This window comes from Oncorhynchus clarkii, chromosome 23 (genome assembly GCF_045791955.1).
Source record: "Oncorhynchus clarkii lewisi isolate Uvic-CL-2024 chromosome 23, UVic_Ocla_1.0, whole genome shotgun sequence".
NCBI classification, from domain to species: Eukaryota; Metazoa; Chordata; class Actinopteri; order Salmoniformes; family Salmonidae; genus Oncorhynchus; species Oncorhynchus clarkii.
This window is the reverse complement of record NC_092169.1, coordinates 15,092,462-15,108,344: the sequence shown is the minus strand read 5'-3', so window position 1 is coordinate 15,108,344 and position 15,883 is coordinate 15,092,462. Positions and strand designations below refer to the sequence as shown.

At 41.9% G+C, this 15,883-nt stretch overlaps 1 protein-coding gene and 1 pseudogene across 1 annotated transcript; one reads left to right on the top strand and one right to left on the bottom strand.

Moving 5' to 3' along the window:
* Window positions 1-324: 324 nt before the first annotated feature.
* On the bottom strand, window positions 325-1,416 carry LOC139382004 (testis expressed 36). Its single transcript, XM_071125911.1, has 4 exons — window positions 1,396-1,416; window positions 1,101-1,244; window positions 811-891; window positions 325-672 (listed from the first exon to the last, which is right to left on the bottom strand). The coding sequence occupies exons 1-4, from the start codon at window positions 1,414-1,416 to the stop codon at window positions 325-327; spliced, it is 594 nt and encodes a 197-aa protein (XP_070982012.1).
* A 1,026-nt stretch (window positions 1,417-2,442) lies between these two features.
* LOC139381143 (erythroid differentiation-related factor 1-like) lies at window positions 2,443-14,035 on the top strand (annotated as a pseudogene).
* The last annotated feature ends 1,848 nt before the right edge of the window (window positions 14,036-15,883 follow it).

The following is a 15,883-nucleotide window of genomic DNA, read 5'->3' as shown; positions in this document are numbered from 1 at the left end:
ATCTTTCTCATTTATGATGTAATTGATTTACACGGTTTTTCTATCTAAATCTTGTGACAAATGGTGTACTTGAAAATAGATGGCCCTTCATTACGTAATTAATCTGGATGTGATTAATTAATGAGGAACAAAGGGGATGGTTGTCTGATCTGTCTTTCCTTAAGAACCCAGTTTTACTGTAAAAGGAGAAATGTATAAATAATACAATTTATCATCTCCATATCTCAATGTTTCATATTTTTTTATTTGCACTTGGAGAACTATCAATATGTGTTGCTTTGTGATTTCCTAAAGAAGAGTATTTGGGTAATATGGTGTATTCATCTAATGCCTGATATGGTAGGAGTGTCTGGACGGCTTGGATGAGGAGGAGCAGTTGGTAGCTGCCAGCACTTCAAGGGGCACAGGACGGTCCTCATCATGCCTCCCGAACCACATAAAGTGCTCTCCTGCCTGGGCAGCAGCTGCCACTGTGGACCTATCAAGATGGTTACTGGGAAAACGCCTGCTGGTGGAGGAGCGCTCTGTGTCCTGGCGGTCCTGGTAGTCTGTCTGATAGGCTGAGAAGTCTCCCCTCGTCTCCCCCACGCCACTCACACTTCCATGGTGGCACAGGCAGAAGTGGGAGTTATGTTGTCTACGCTCGTCCAGGCACTTCTTGCGGCCTAATCCCTATGAAAAACACCATAAGAAAAACGGTATTGTTTCAAAATTGTATTTTGTTGTATTATCTTATTAAAAACCTTAGTGTTGATTTGACAACATCAATCATGATGTCTTTGTTTTCTTTGTAGTGGGCATATTGCTTACATCATCAAATACAGTGATGGTATCTTGCAGTGCAGCTTGGTTATCATGGGCTGAGAATGGATAGACTCTTCCCATGGTTTTCTGTAAAGAGAATAGTTCATTGATATGTCACATTTTCTCCTAGGTTTTGGCATAGTTATGCCAACAATTATTAGTCAATTGTATAAAGGATAAATGTAATCATCTTCATGGAAATTAAGGTGATTGCACACATAACAACAACCCAAGACCATGTAGACACTTTTGAGTAATGTTTCACTCTCTGCATGAATGTATTGCACTCTGCCAACCTGTTCTGTGTTGATGAAGATCTTGGGATACTTCTCTGTGCTCGATGCTGGAGGTAGTGGTTCACTCTGAGACATCATATACCCTGTGCTGGTGCACGTCTCCCGTTTACTGGTGTCATTTGCTGGTAAACCTGCATGAGCCAACTGCACATTTTGAAAGACATGAAGTTGTTAGGAAAAGGTACAGGGGTGTCTTTATAATAACTTTATTTGTCAGTATCTGCAAAGTTGAGTGCAATTATAATGGGCTCATCATAAGCTAATAGTGAAAGATTTAAAGTAATCAGAATCTTACCCATTTGCCATCCTTTTCCATTGATGAGTATTTCTTACCACCTTTTGTCATTTTAACAAGGTTGAAACTTTGTAAAGACAGCACAAATATGACCACCTGGACAGGGTTTATAATACCTTTTCTTCTCACATTCTTCTCACAAAGAATGCAAACAACAGTAACTGTAATAACATACTAATCACAAATAATTTGTATTCCATTTGAAAAAAACAAGTGTATTTTATTTCTGTTTGTTACATCACAATTCAGCACGCCTTATTCCCCGTTTTCTATTTAATTTGAAGGCAGTTTTATTAAACCTTCCAATTATAAAACTGAAGGAAAGGGAACTTGGGGAAAAGGAATGTGCAAATAAAGAAATAATACATGTAGCTAAAGATAAGGAATTAGGGTAAAGAATAGAAAAATAAAGAATCAGAACATAAGAGAATGAATAGAAATTATCCAGAAAATGTCATTTATTGTATCCTTTTTTTGTAAACTCACTGGAAGTTAACTTCCAGATTGAAGTGTCATATCCAGGGCATAATTGAACATGTGAAGTTAGCAGCAACTGAAAACCCTCACTGTACATCACAACCGACTGCTTATATCAAACTAAAAGTCCAACCCTAACCTCTCTTCTTTTAAATGTTTTTGTCACCTTTGCCCAAGTCCAATTATATCAGTTATGTAACAGCTAGCTACCACATCCTGTTGTATTATATTAAAAGCCACTTACCCTTCATAGTTTAATTTGGAGTTTGGCTCAATTCAGAATCCTGAAAATGCGGTCTTTTATTTAGCTTTTTTTTACCCAGAAGTTGTGAGCTCTCTCGCTTTACAATAACGCGTGGTCTGTCAACAGCAGCAGACAGAACGTCTAAAGCTAGTGTTGTTGTTGATTCCGTCTGGAAGGTTCTGCAAAACAGTGATAGATTAAATGTAAAAGCAGTAACTCAATTTGTTAGCAAATTTTCATATCGTTCTGATCATGAACAAATAACGTTATGTCGTTTGATGTGTAAAGTTATGTTAGCTAGCTACTAAGCAGCAGGTGGTGAGTTAGCAGCAATCTTGTGACAAGGCAATTGTTGTTGACATTTTAAGGCAGTTAGTTTGCTATGAACGGGTACCCCTTGGACAGCATTCGTTTGTGTGGCCATGAGCTAGCTTGTAGATAGAACATGAGTTCAGCAACAGCTGGGATTGGGAACCGAGAGGATGGCGTCCCTCCAGACCGTGGAAGTGAAAAAGTGGATGACAGTGGGGGCGACAGTGGCAGGCAAGTAAGCAATAGCTAGCTAGCTTTGAACTGCAGTTAGCGATCTGTTTATGCATGCATTTCAGGGTCACGTTATTTCATGACGTTGCACAGGACAGTTAACTGTACATACTGTACATAGGATATTTAATAATTTAACTATTTACTTGTTATATTGAATCAAGTTGTCAGTGACTAAACAGACAAGTGAACTCAGTTTACCATCAATGCCACCTTTGTTTACATGTGTCAAAGGAGTCGGGAGATGTGCCTAGGGCAACAACGAAATAAAGAACCGTGCAGTGAAGTACTCTGCTGCCCCTCAACCCACCACCTATGCACTACTACAGGAGAAGACTGATCTGAAGCTGCCTCCTGCCAACTGGCTACGGGAGAGCCCCCAACGTGGGCCTGCAGGCACCTCTGTACTAGGGTCCAGCAGCAAGAGCAAGCCTTTCTCCAGGTGAAGCGCTGGTTATTCAGCCCTCAAAACGACATGTGATATCTTGTGGTATTCATCATCGCCAAATTGTTGCAAGGTGCTCATGTACATGTACTTTCTCCTTGCTCCAGTTTGGGGATGGCTTATGACTTAATTGATTCCATTAGGGATAATGTTGATGTGGTGTAGGACTCTGAGTTAGGTCTATCCACTGAACAGCTAAGGATGTTGTATTGTTATTGCTTCTGCTAACATGTATTTGGCTTGTTTGGTAATCAAAATTGTTTGGTGAACCTAAGGGTCTCATTCTCTTTTCTATTCAGAACATCACTAATCTATTGAAGATCCCCTACAGTAAGTCCCATGTCAGTATGGCTGTCCACCGTGTGGGAAGGACTCTCCTTCTAGATGAACTGGCTCTTCATGAGTTCTTCTCAGGTACAGTTAGACAGCCAGTGGAGAGGAAGCCTGTTTAAATGTCAATGAAGAATGTGAGAAAGCTCATATCTGGATGATTGACGATGCTTGTAAAAAATACATTTGATTGTATGTTCTGTTTTTACACTATGTCACAGAGAGGAGATTGGACATGGGTAATGGAGTTTTACCAGAGGGTAATAGATCAGAAGTGACAGAGGAAAAAGAAGAGTAAAGAACACTGGTACCAAAAAGCAAGTTCAAATACTTCAAGTGAGATACTTGAGATTGGACTTCTAACCTACTTGTCACGTGAAAGACTTGCAATAGAAACAAGAAAACCTTATTTGAGCCAGAGTAAATCCTAATGGTTGTACTCCTCAATGTCTCAATGTCAGACAACCCTGATGAGGAGTGTGGGGCGGAGGATTTGGTCCCTCCTGGCCCGTTACCTTCATCAGCACTGCTTCAGACTCGGAGGAGGCCGCAGCACACAGAGGTAGGCCACACTTTATGGAAATGTGCAGTACCTGGTGCACTACCTAGTGCAGTACCTGGTGCAGTACCTGGTGATTTGCTGTGCTCTTGTTGAGTTTTACAGTTTCTTCCCTTGTGACTGTATGTCCATTCCTTACAGGAATGTGTTCCCATGGACAGCAAGTATCCATTGGGGCAAGTGGCTTCCAAAGAGCAGAACCTTACCACATTGTTCAACAAAGGGGAGAACAGTCAGGTCGGCTAGTGATAAAGAAACTTCATCAACAATCTCAAGAGGCTGTGTATTTTCTCTATTTTGTTTTGTTAGCATTTGTTTTTTTGATTGTAAATTAGTTAAATCTATTCAATTCAAGTATCCAATCAACTTTGTTCCCTCAACTTGATTGACAGGGTTTGAGGAATGACTTTGTGAGGAACATCTTGTGGATGTTTGAGGACATCCACATGCTGGTGGGGTCCAACATGCCTATCTTTGGAGAAGGATGCTACCCAGCCTGCGGCTCAGGTCAGAATCACAAAAAACGGGGAACAATGGCCATTATTCATGTCGGTCAATATAAAAATGTTCAGTTGGTTTACTATTGTTCCACAGCAATGTTCCCCTGCAAAATACCTAGAAGGTTCTTTCTTTTTTTTAGGAATAACCTCAAGCCAATCAACATTCTCACAGGTATTGACTACTGGCTGGACAATCTGATGTGCAATATTCCAGAGCTCGTCATGTGCTTTCACGTCAATGGCATCGTCCATGTAAATAAGCCTTGTTTTTACTGCCCAAATGAGTAACTTTATTCACAATTTAATACTATTTTAATGTTAGTGCTGATTGGTCTTTGGTCAGAAATATGAGATAATCTAAACAGAGAACATCCCTGATCTTGAGAACTCCACCTTCTCAACCATGGTTGTGAAAGACATCGCTCAGAACATTCGGTTCTTTCTCAAGTGTATCTGCACCAAAAAGGGCTATACCAACTCGCTCTTCAAAGGTGGGAGACAACACACTAACTGTACCTCCTGTATGACTTACCAAATACACGTGAGAATGACCTGGTAAATAAACACTACTATGTGGTAGTAGGCCTACTTCATCGAATTGGCCTGTTTCTGTGTTTCCTCGGCTAGTGGAAGTGACATCGTAAAGCTGTATGACCTCATCACTCTCTGTGAGGAAGCAGCAAAGGAGAAATGCCAGAACCCCTTCACCCTGCCTGTGGATATGCCTCTTTACAAGTAGGTGCCTGCAACCTGGTACGGTATCAACACAGTATACCTGAAACTAGTGCACAACGCGCAGTGTTATCAGTCAATGCATTAATGGCAAATTAGTCCCAACAGATGGCACCATTCATACATTCTGTTTTGTAGAATGTGCATTGTTGTTCTTGCAGAGTGGCTAGCAACATGATGCTGAAGAAGAGCCAGAACAGGAAGCATTATGGGACAATCGGAACGTTGCTGTGGGCGGTGGGCTCTTGAGGACAGCTACAGTGACGAGGAGGCTCAAGAAGATCTACCAGAGGACAGTCATGAGAATGGCTCCTGCAGTACCACCTCGGAGCCACAGGATGATAGCAAAGCTGTAGCTATTATCAAATCAGTGGGGAGCTGTCTGTTCTAGAGAAGTACAAGTACACTCATCAGATCAGGGTGAGTGTCACACATTTGTCGCTAGCTACTCTGTTTGGGTGACCTTGTTGATATGTAACCTTGACATAGCTACAGTAACCAGAAACTAGCCACTACCTGGAGTGACTATTAAAGTCTTGGATGTTTTATCTTGACAATTAATTAATCCTGTTATTTTCCCATATTGCAGCCAATCTATGCATTTCCCATCTCTCAAAACAAGGAGGAAAGATGTCGGCATGTCCTCAGCTATGTCTTAAAGTTGAGTCTCTACTGTAGTGATTACTATTGGAATGGTTGTCACTAAATGCAATGTTCCGTGAGCTCTAACTGTTGGATGTGATTGGCAGTGCCTGAAAGCAGTGGATGGCAGCATTAAGAAGGAGAGTGACCTCCCAGCTGCTGACCCAGAACACCCCCATCCCCCTGAAGTACTAGGATGGGAGTGAGGCCGTAGAGAAAGGGATCACACTTCTCCTGGACAGAGGTTGGCCATCACGGACCCCATCAAGATTCTGAAGCATAGCTATATGACATTATTGATAATGAATGTTGTTATACCATAATGAGCAGGTTCCTTGTTGTATGTGAATTTGCCCCTAGTAAATACCTAAATTTCTCCTCCTTATTCCTATATATCTATATTACCACCAGATATCACATTATCTCTCCCGCCCTCCCCCTCTGTCTCTCTCTGTTCCTCAACCTCTCTTTCCTTGGTTGAAGCCTCTGTCCCGATCAGGGATGATCCCAGGGTCCTGGCAGCACCGTATGAAGCTGCAGCTCTTCTTCAAGGCGCCCAAGGCCTACTACATACTGTCAGACGCTGCCACTAACCTGCTAAAGAACAGCCGGTCCCTGCACTACATCAAACTCACCCTCCAGTGCCACGGTCAATGTCTCCTCTCCGGCTTACCTAAGCATGCTGTAATCAACGTTGATCAGAGTGGCTGTCGGAGGTTGGACTGATGGATAAGGTAGGCAACCGGTTGTAATAGTGTTCAACTTTTCTTGCGTCACCTCAAATTAACCCTGCGGTACTACGATCAGTGTGTCTGTCTACCACCCTTACTTAATTTATTTTCTCTCCCTCCCTCTGCAGATGCCTACTGTTCGGTGTGTAGTATCATGTACCTGCTGGTGCTACTGTTCCGGGTCCAGTGTCTGTCTCTGTGTGGGGACATCCATCTGTTGCTGGCCCGGAATGCAAGTAACCGTGCTGCCTACCTTTAGGAGTCCAGCTACCAGACCAACGAGGACCGGGAGTTGCTGCACAGAGAGAGCAGCTGCCAGGGTGAGGAGACACTCGCACACTTTTCAACGATTAACATATAACACGTCCCTCGTAATGTGTTCAATTGACCCAAAAGTTTTAAATATTATTTAGAATGTATAGGTCTTGCCATTTTAATGTAGTGCTTTTCAAAAGCAAGAACCTGTCATAATAAAACGCTAACATTACAATGCTTACTATGTCAAAACTTTACCGATCCTCTATATAAATTCAGTGCGTTATTGTTGTTACAAATTAGAACTTGTTCTCAACTGGCCTACCTGGTTAAATAAAGGTGATTTTTATTTTTTAAAGATAATTCTGGCTGTGTAACTGTCCCCCAGCCTTTAATATGGCCAGTGATCTGGCCATGGACCGAGAGTACTAGCTGTTTGTGAGCAGTAAGTGTTATGAGGCGGCCTACGAGCTGCTGACCTCCGGGTGGTAAAGAAGCACGGCCCTGAACAGCTAGCCCAGGTGCTGAAGAGACTGGGCAACATTTGCAACGAGATAGGAGTCTTCTACATGAACCAGGCTGCTGCCATGCAGACTAAGAAGGAAGGTAGGGAGTCAGTCTGGCCTATCAGGTATGGATGATGATTTTGTAAATGGTTGGTTGTTGAATTAATTTATGAATAGGAAATATTTCACAAACATGATATCGTTCTTCCAGTTAAAGGTTCAGGATACAGACCTCTCCCTTACTCTAGTCCCCCTTCCTTTACAGTGAACAAGTCTGTATCTATAGCTGAACAGGAGATGTGGAAGAAGAGTTTCTCGTGCTTTGAGAAGGGCATGAAGAACTTTGAGGCCATCGAGTACAGCACCAACACCTCTCTGCTGCTGTGCAACACAGGCAAACTGATGAGGATCTGTGCCCAGGCCCACTGCTGTCTCTGCAGACCTGAGCAGAGGAGATTTCTCCCAAGAGGAAGCTCTCTATTACAATAAGGTACCACAACCATATCATTTTTTAGTAGACATATAATGATTTCAATGACCACCAACCCATGTTGTTTTCCACGGTAAATTTTCCTCAGTAATATCTGCTTATCTTTGTGCCAGTCACTTTTGTGTCATTTTGAAAATTGATGCATAAGATCTCTAAGGTTTCTTTTTTGGGGGGTGGCTTTAACTAGGACAATTCAACTTAAAATCGCTAGGCTTTCACTAAGATGTGGTGCTCTAAAAAATAGACGGAGATCTTTAGAGCAGAGATCCTCTCCGGGCTATAGACTACCTACCTGAGGGCTATGCAGTCCTTGGCCACCAGAGGGAACCACCCTGCAGTGTGGGACTTGGTCAACTGGGAGCTGTCCGCAACCTACTTCAGCCTGGCCACTCTGCTGCAAGAAGTTGCCCCTCTGTCCAGGAAGGCCCAGGAACAGGTAAGAGGCCATGGGCCACACTTGGAGAGATTTATAGTAGGTGAATGAACAGAATGGAATATGTCTAAGTTAACTAACCTTACAAACTCTACATGCTGCCCTAGGTGAAATGGTTAGTGTTTTTTCACAAGTCAAATGGTTATTTGAGCATGTGTATAGGAGCACAGTAGTTCGTAGTAAAGCTGTCATTCCTGTGTGTTGCCAGATTGAGCAGGAGGTGACGGAGACCATGTTGAAGTCTCTGAAGTACTGTGACCTGCAGACCGAGTCGGCCCGCCAGCCCCTCTACCAGTGCAGAGCTGCCACCATCCACCACCGTCTGGCCTTCATGTACCACAGCTGTTTCCGCAACCAGGTAAGGACTAGGCCTAGGATGTACACTAACCAGAGTAAAATGTCTACCCTGTTTTAAAACATTTAAAGGTTGTGTTGTCTGTAGAAGAGCATTAAGGTTTTCAATATGTTATTGCTATGTTTCCTCCTCTGTGCCAGGTGGGGGATGAGCACCTGAGGAAACGGCACAGGAGCCTGGCAGAGCTACGGCACAGAAGCCTGGCTGAGCTGCGCCACAGCAAGTCGGTCCGCCTGTCCCTCAGCCTGAAGGACGCCCCCTGCGAGCTGCTCCGCACCCCTGCTGGAGAGGGTGGCCTTCGCCGAGTTCACCATGGCAGGTTAGTCAGTGAGGCTCACCCAGGCCAGGGCCAGGCTCACACCCGCTAGGTCAGAACCGTCTTAGTATTCTGAAAGGTGGTGTCATTGCGTAACAATGTGTGTTCACAGTTCAGAGTGAGCAGTTAGGCCATGCTGAAGACCCTGACAGGAGCACACAGAGGAAGACACAAACATAGAGCTAGAACTGGAACTTGGATAGCAGAAATTCCCTTCAGTTTGCACCTTCTGTTTGAGAATCTACGGTTACTTCTAACCACCAATTACTCACATGCCTCATCCATCTGTTAAAATTCCATATTAATGCATTTAATTTTTTTTTTTAAGTATTATTATTTTTTTGGTAGACGGATGGCCCAGAGTTGACAGGACCCCTTGACAGTAGTGCAGATGGCCCCATCTCCTCAGGGCTGAACACAAAGGAAGTGATGCAGTTGATTGGTGTCTTTGAGCTCAGTTTCTCCTTCCTACTGCTGCAGGTGGTCAAGCTGATGACAACCATGAAGCGCAAACCAATGTGACGAAAGGACTGGTTCTACACGGCCTGATTAACCTTATCCAGCAGGGCTAAACCAGGACTAAACATATCATCCAGTAGAAGCATAATACTGAACTTTCCGTAATCTTTTCAGCCTAATTCGGAAACCAAACCGGCTGCGCGCGTGCGCCATCGTGCATAAATGTATTTTGCCCCCCCCCACACACCAAACGCGATCACGACACGCAGGTTAAAATATCAAAACAATCCCTGAACCAATGACATTAATTTGGAGACAGGTCGAAAAGCATTAAACATGTGTGGCAATTTAGCTAGTTAGCTTGCACTTGCTAGCTAATGTTAATTTGTCCTATTTAGCTAGTTTGCTGTTGCTAGCTAATTTTGTCCTGGGATATAAGCATTGAGTTGTTATTTTACCTGAAATGCACAAGGACCTCTACTCCGACAATTAATCCACACATAAAACGGCCAACCAAATCGTTTCTAGTCATCTCTCCTCCTTCCGGGCTTTTTCATCTTTGAATTTCTATGGTGATCGCATCTAAACTTTCATTGTATTACCACGACAACCGGCAACAAAGTTTGTCTTTCAATCACCCACGTGGGTATAACCAATGAGGAGATGGCACGTGGGTACCTGCTTCTATAAACCCATGAGGAGATGAGAGGGGCAGGACTTTCAGCGCGATCTGCGTCAGAAATAGAAAGGAGTTCTATTTTAGCCCTTGGCATCGCAGATGCTAAAAATACTAATAGTTCACTGGTTGCCCTCGACACCTCGAGTTACACTGTACTATGTTGATTATCTAAAGAACCCTAAGCATTTAATTCCAGTGTGTTGGTCTAGCCACATTCCTCCACTCACAAAGCTGTGTCTGTTGCTTTCTCTTTAACAAGTGTCAGTCATTGTTATCCGTCTTTAGCAAAAGGCTTTGTCTCTGTAAGACACTGTGGCAAGAGGGGTTAGGGCAGCGGTTCCCAAACTAGGGGTTGTGACTCCCTCATGAAAATGGGGTTGTGGGAGATTTTCCAAAATCCTGAAAATATGTATAATATATCATCTTTGTATCTCAAAATCATTGTAATGTGGTTAACCTTAAAAATCTGAATGAAAATGATTCAAAGATAAAATTCAACCAGAGGCTGCACTTGAATAATTCCTGTGGTGAATGGCTAGGCCCGCTACGCTGTGAAGCACCACACTATTGCAGAGACTTTGATATTGTCGGCCACAATTTATATGGTGAAAACAATGTGTGGGGAGGCAGAGGCACAGAAACTCACATCAATACCTTTGTCAGATAACACTGTTAAATTAAGAATTTATGCTATTGCTAGCAATCAAGAGGAAACTCCCCAGCTTATGCTTTCTAAATGGATGTTAGCTGTGAGGGCCGAGATGCCCATGAATTGACTTTTGTGCGCTGTACATGTCGGGGAATGCTATTCACAAGGACATATTCTTCTGTATCACGATTCCCGTGTATGAAACGGCATAGGGGATGTTCAGTGTGCTGCGTGGCTATATTGATGAAAAACAGATTCCAAATATCCTATTTTTAGATGGGCTGGCTGGCCGAGTTCCCATTTGTCTTGAAAGCACCATGAAACTCATGGTAGTCTGCCCTTCGCCAGCTCATATCCACACTATATGACCAAAAGTATGTGGACACCTGCTCGTCGAACATCTCATTCCAAAATCATGGGCATTAATACGGAGTTGGTTCCCCATTTTCTGCTATAACAGCTTCCACTCTTTTGGGAAGGCTTTCCACTAGCACTGACTCTGAAACTGACTTAGATAATACCTTTGACGATACAGTGGTAGCAATCCAAAGTTATAACATTTACAGAAAAGATAGAAATGCCAGTGGTGTAGGTGTTGCTGTTTTTATATTCAGAACCACATTCCTGTAAAGATACGAGAGGATCTCATGTCAAATACTTTTGAAGTAATATGGCTACAGGTTCATTGCCTCACCTAAAGCCCATTATGGTGGGAAGCTGCCATAGACCACCAAGTGCTAACAGTCAGTATCTGGATAAGATGTTGAAATGCTTGATAATGTATGTGACAGAGAGGTATATTTTTATGGGTGATTTAATAAAATATATTGACTGGCTTTCATCAAGCTGCCCACTCAAGAGAAAGCCCCAAACTGTAACCAGTGCCTGCAACCTGGTTCAGGTTATCAGTCAACGTACCAGGGTAGTTACAAACAGCACAGGAAAGAAATCATTAACATGTACTGTTCACATCTTTACTAATGCTGCAGAAATTAGCTTGAAAGCAGTATCCAGATCCATCGGATGTAGTGATCACAATATAATAGCCATATCTAGGAAGGTTCCAAAGGCTGGGCCTAATATAGTGTATAAGAGATCATACAATAAGTTTTGTAGTGATCCCTATGTCATTGATGTAATGAATATCTGTTGGTCTGTGTTGTTTATTGAGGAGCAAACAGACACTGTACTTGACACATTTATGAAATTGCTTATTCCAGTTGCTAATAAGCATGCACCCATTAAGAAAATTACTGTAAAAACTGTTATATCCCCCATGGATTGATGAGGAATTGAAAAATTGTATGGTTGAGAGGGATGAGGCAAAAATATAGCAATTAAGACTGGCTGCATAACCGATTGGCAAACTTAATGCAAATTGAGAAATCATGTGACTAAACTAAATAAAAAGAAGAAACTACACTATGAAACTAATATAAATTACATAAAAAATGATAGTAAAAAGCTTTGGAGCACCTTAAATGAAAATCTGGGAAAAAAGGCAAACACATTTCCATCATTCATGGAAAGATGGCTCATTCATCACAAAACCAACTGATATTGCCAACTACTTTAATGATTTTTTAAATTGGCAAGATTAGCAAATTTAGGCATAACATGCCAGCAACAAATGCTGACACTACACATCCAAGTATCTCTGACCAAATTATGAAAGACAAGCATTGTAATTTCAAATTCTGTAAAGTCAGTGTGGAAGAGGTGAAAAAAATAGTCTATCAACAATGACAAGCCACCGGGATCTGACAACTTGGATGGAAAATGACTGAGGATAATAGTGGATGATATTGCCAATCCTTTTTGCCACATCTTTAATTTAAGCCTACTAGAAAGTGTGTGCCCTCAGGCTTGGGGGGAAGCAAAAGTAATTCCGCTACCCAAGAATAGTAAAGCTTCCTTTACTGGCTCAAATAGCCGACCAAACAGCCGGTTAACAACCCACTTTTGGAAAAAAATGTGTTTGACCAGGTACATTACTATTTTACAGTAAACAAATTGACAAACTTTCAGCATGCTTATCGAGAAGGACATTCAACAAGCACAGCACTAATACAAATGACTGATGATTAGCTGAGAGAAATTGATGATGAAAAGATTGGGGGGCTGTAATTTCTTTTGACATTATCGATCATAGTCTGCTGCTTGAAAAACTTGTGTTATGGCTTTACACCCCCTGCTATATTGTGGATAAAGAGTTACCTGTCTAACAGAACACAGAGGGTGTTCTTTGGAAGCCTCCAACATAATTCAGGTAGAATCAGGAATTCCCCAAGTAAGTTGTCTTGGCCAGTTTGAAAAAAGTAATCTTTACTAATGAATTGCAGAAAGCCAGTGTGTCTATGTATGAGGATGACTCAACACTATACAGGTCAGCTACTACAGCGACACGTTACAAAGAGTTGCATGTAGTTCCAGAATTGGTGGCAAGGAATAAGTTGGTCCTAAATATTTTTAAAACTACAAGCACTCTATTTGGGACAAATCATTCACTAAACCCTAAACTTCAACTAAAAGTTGTAATAAATCATTTGGACATTTGAGCAAGTTGCGGTGACTAAACTGGTTGGAGTTACCCTGGATTGTAAACTGTCATGGTCAAAACATATTGATACAACAGTAGCTAAGATGGGGAGAAGTATGTCCATAATAAAGTGTTGCTCTACCTTCTTAACAGCACTATCAACAAGGCAGGTCCTACAGGCCCTATTTTTGTCGCACCTGGACTACTGTTCAGTTGTGTGGTCAGGTGCCACAAAAAATAACTTAGGAAAATAAATAGCAATTGGTTCAAAACAGGGCAGCATGGCTGGCCCTTGGCTGTACACAGAGAGCTAATATTAATAATATGCATGTCAATCTCTCCTGGTTCAAAGTGGAGGACAGTTTTGACTTCATCACTGCTTGTATTTATGAGAGTTATTGACATGTTGAATGCACCGAGCTGTCTGTTTGAACTACCGGTGAACAGCTCGGACACCCAAGCATACCCCACAAGACATGCCACGAGGTCTCTTCACAGTCCCCAAGTCCAGAACAGACTATGAGAGGCGCACAGGACTAAATAAATCCATGACTACATGGAACTCTATTCCACATCAAGTAACTCATGCAAGCAGTAAAATTAGATGCATATACACACACACACACACAATAGCATACGCTCTATACACACGTACACATGGATTTTGTACTGTATATATACTACCGTTTAAGAGTTTGGGGTCACTTAGAAATGTCCATGTTTTTTGGGAAAAAAATAAAAATGGTGTCCATTTAAAATAGCATTAAATTGATCAGAAGTACATTGTAGACATTGTTAATGTTGTAAATGATTATTGTAGCTAGAAACGGCTGATTTTGAATGGAGTATCTACATAGGCGTACAGAGGCCTATTATCAGCAACCATCACTCCTGTGTTACAATGGCACGTTGTGTTAGCTAGTTTATCATTTTAAAAGTCTAATTGATCATTAGAAAACCCCTTTTGCAATTATGTTAGCACAGTTGAAATCTGTTGTTCTTATTAAAGAAGCAATAAAACTGACCTTCTTTAGACTAGTTGAGTATCTGGAGCATCAGCATTTGCGGGTTCGATTACAGGCTCAAAATGGCCAGAAACAAAGACCTTTCTTCTGAAACTCATTAGTCTATTTTTGTTCTGAGAAATGAAGGCTATTCCATGCGAGAAATTGCAAAGAAACTGAAGATCTGGTACAACACTGTGTACTACTCCCTTCACAGAACAGCGCAAACTGACCAGAATAGAAAGAGGAGTGGGAGGCCCCGGTGCACAACTGAGCAAGAGGACAAGTACATTAGTGTCTAGTTTGAGAAACCGACGCCTCACAAGTCCTCAACTGGCAGCTTCATTAACCTGTCTTGGAACTAGCGGAACCCCTCACCAACAGCCAATGAAATTGCAGGGCGCCAAATGCAAATCAACAGAAATCTCATAAATCTAATTTCTCAAACATACAAGTATTAGGCACCGTTTTAAAGATAAAATTCTCGTTAATGCAGCCACAGTGTCTGATTTAAAAAATGCTTTACAGCGAAAGCTCCACAAACGATTATGTTAGGTCACCACCAAGTCACAGAAAAACCCAGCCATTTTTTCAGCCAAAGAGAGGAGTCACAAAAAGCACAAATAGATATAAAATTAATCACAAACCTTTGATCTTCATCAGATGACACTCATAGGACTTCATGTTACACAATACATGTTTGTTTTGTTCGATAAAGTGAATATTTATATCCAAAAATCCCATTTTACATTAGCGTGTTATGTTCAGTAATGTTTTGCTTCCAAAACATGTGGTGATTTTGCGGAGAGCCACATCAATTTACAAAAATACTCATTATAAATGTTGATGAAAATACACCTGTTATGCATGGAACTTTAGATAAACTTCTCCTTAAACTCTTCTGGGATAGGGGGCAGTATTTTCACTTTTGGATGAATAGCGTGCCCAGAGTGACCTGCCTCCTCCTCTGTCCCAGATGCTAATATATTCATGGCACTCTCACGAGACCACTGACTCAGAGTCTCATTAGCCCCTCCTTTATAGTAGAATCCTTATTCGAGTTTCTAAAGACGGTTGACATCTAGTGGAAGCCGTAGGAAGTACAACTTTATCTATATCTCAATGTGTATTCGGTAGGCCAAGCTTTGAAAAACTACAAACCTCAGATGTCCCACTTCCTGTTTGGATTTTTGCCTGCAATATGAGTTATACTCACAGACATCATTCAAACAGTTTTAGAAACTTCAGAGTGTTTTCTATCCAATCCTACTAATAATATGCATATATTAGCATCTGCGACTGAGTAGGAGGCAGTTTACTCTGGGCACGCTTTTCATCCAAAAGTGAAAATGCTGCCCCCTAGCCCAAACAGGTTAAATAGTACCCGCAAAAAAACAGTCTCAACGTCAACAGTGAAGATGCGACTCCGGGATGCTGGCCTTCTAGGCAGAGTTGCAAAGAAAAAGCCATATCTCAGACTGGCTAATAAAAGATTAAGATTAAGATGGGCAGAGGAACTCTGCCTGGAAGGCCAGCATCCCGGAGTTTCCTCCTCACTGTTGACGTTGACTGCTGTACACCTTATTAATACAACATTTGT

Coding starts and splice junctions, on each gene's coding strand:
- LOC139382004 (XM_071125911.1), bottom strand. CDS start 1,416: ATGGAAAAGGATGGCAAATGG. Junction 1,245..1,395: donor TGGAAAAGGATGGCAAATGG/GTAAGATTCTGA, acceptor CAAAATGTGCAG/TTGGCTCATGCAGGTTTACC. Junction 673..810: donor CCATCACTGTATTTGATGAT/GTAAGCAATATG, acceptor TGTTTTTCATAG/GGATTAGGCCGCAAGAAGTG.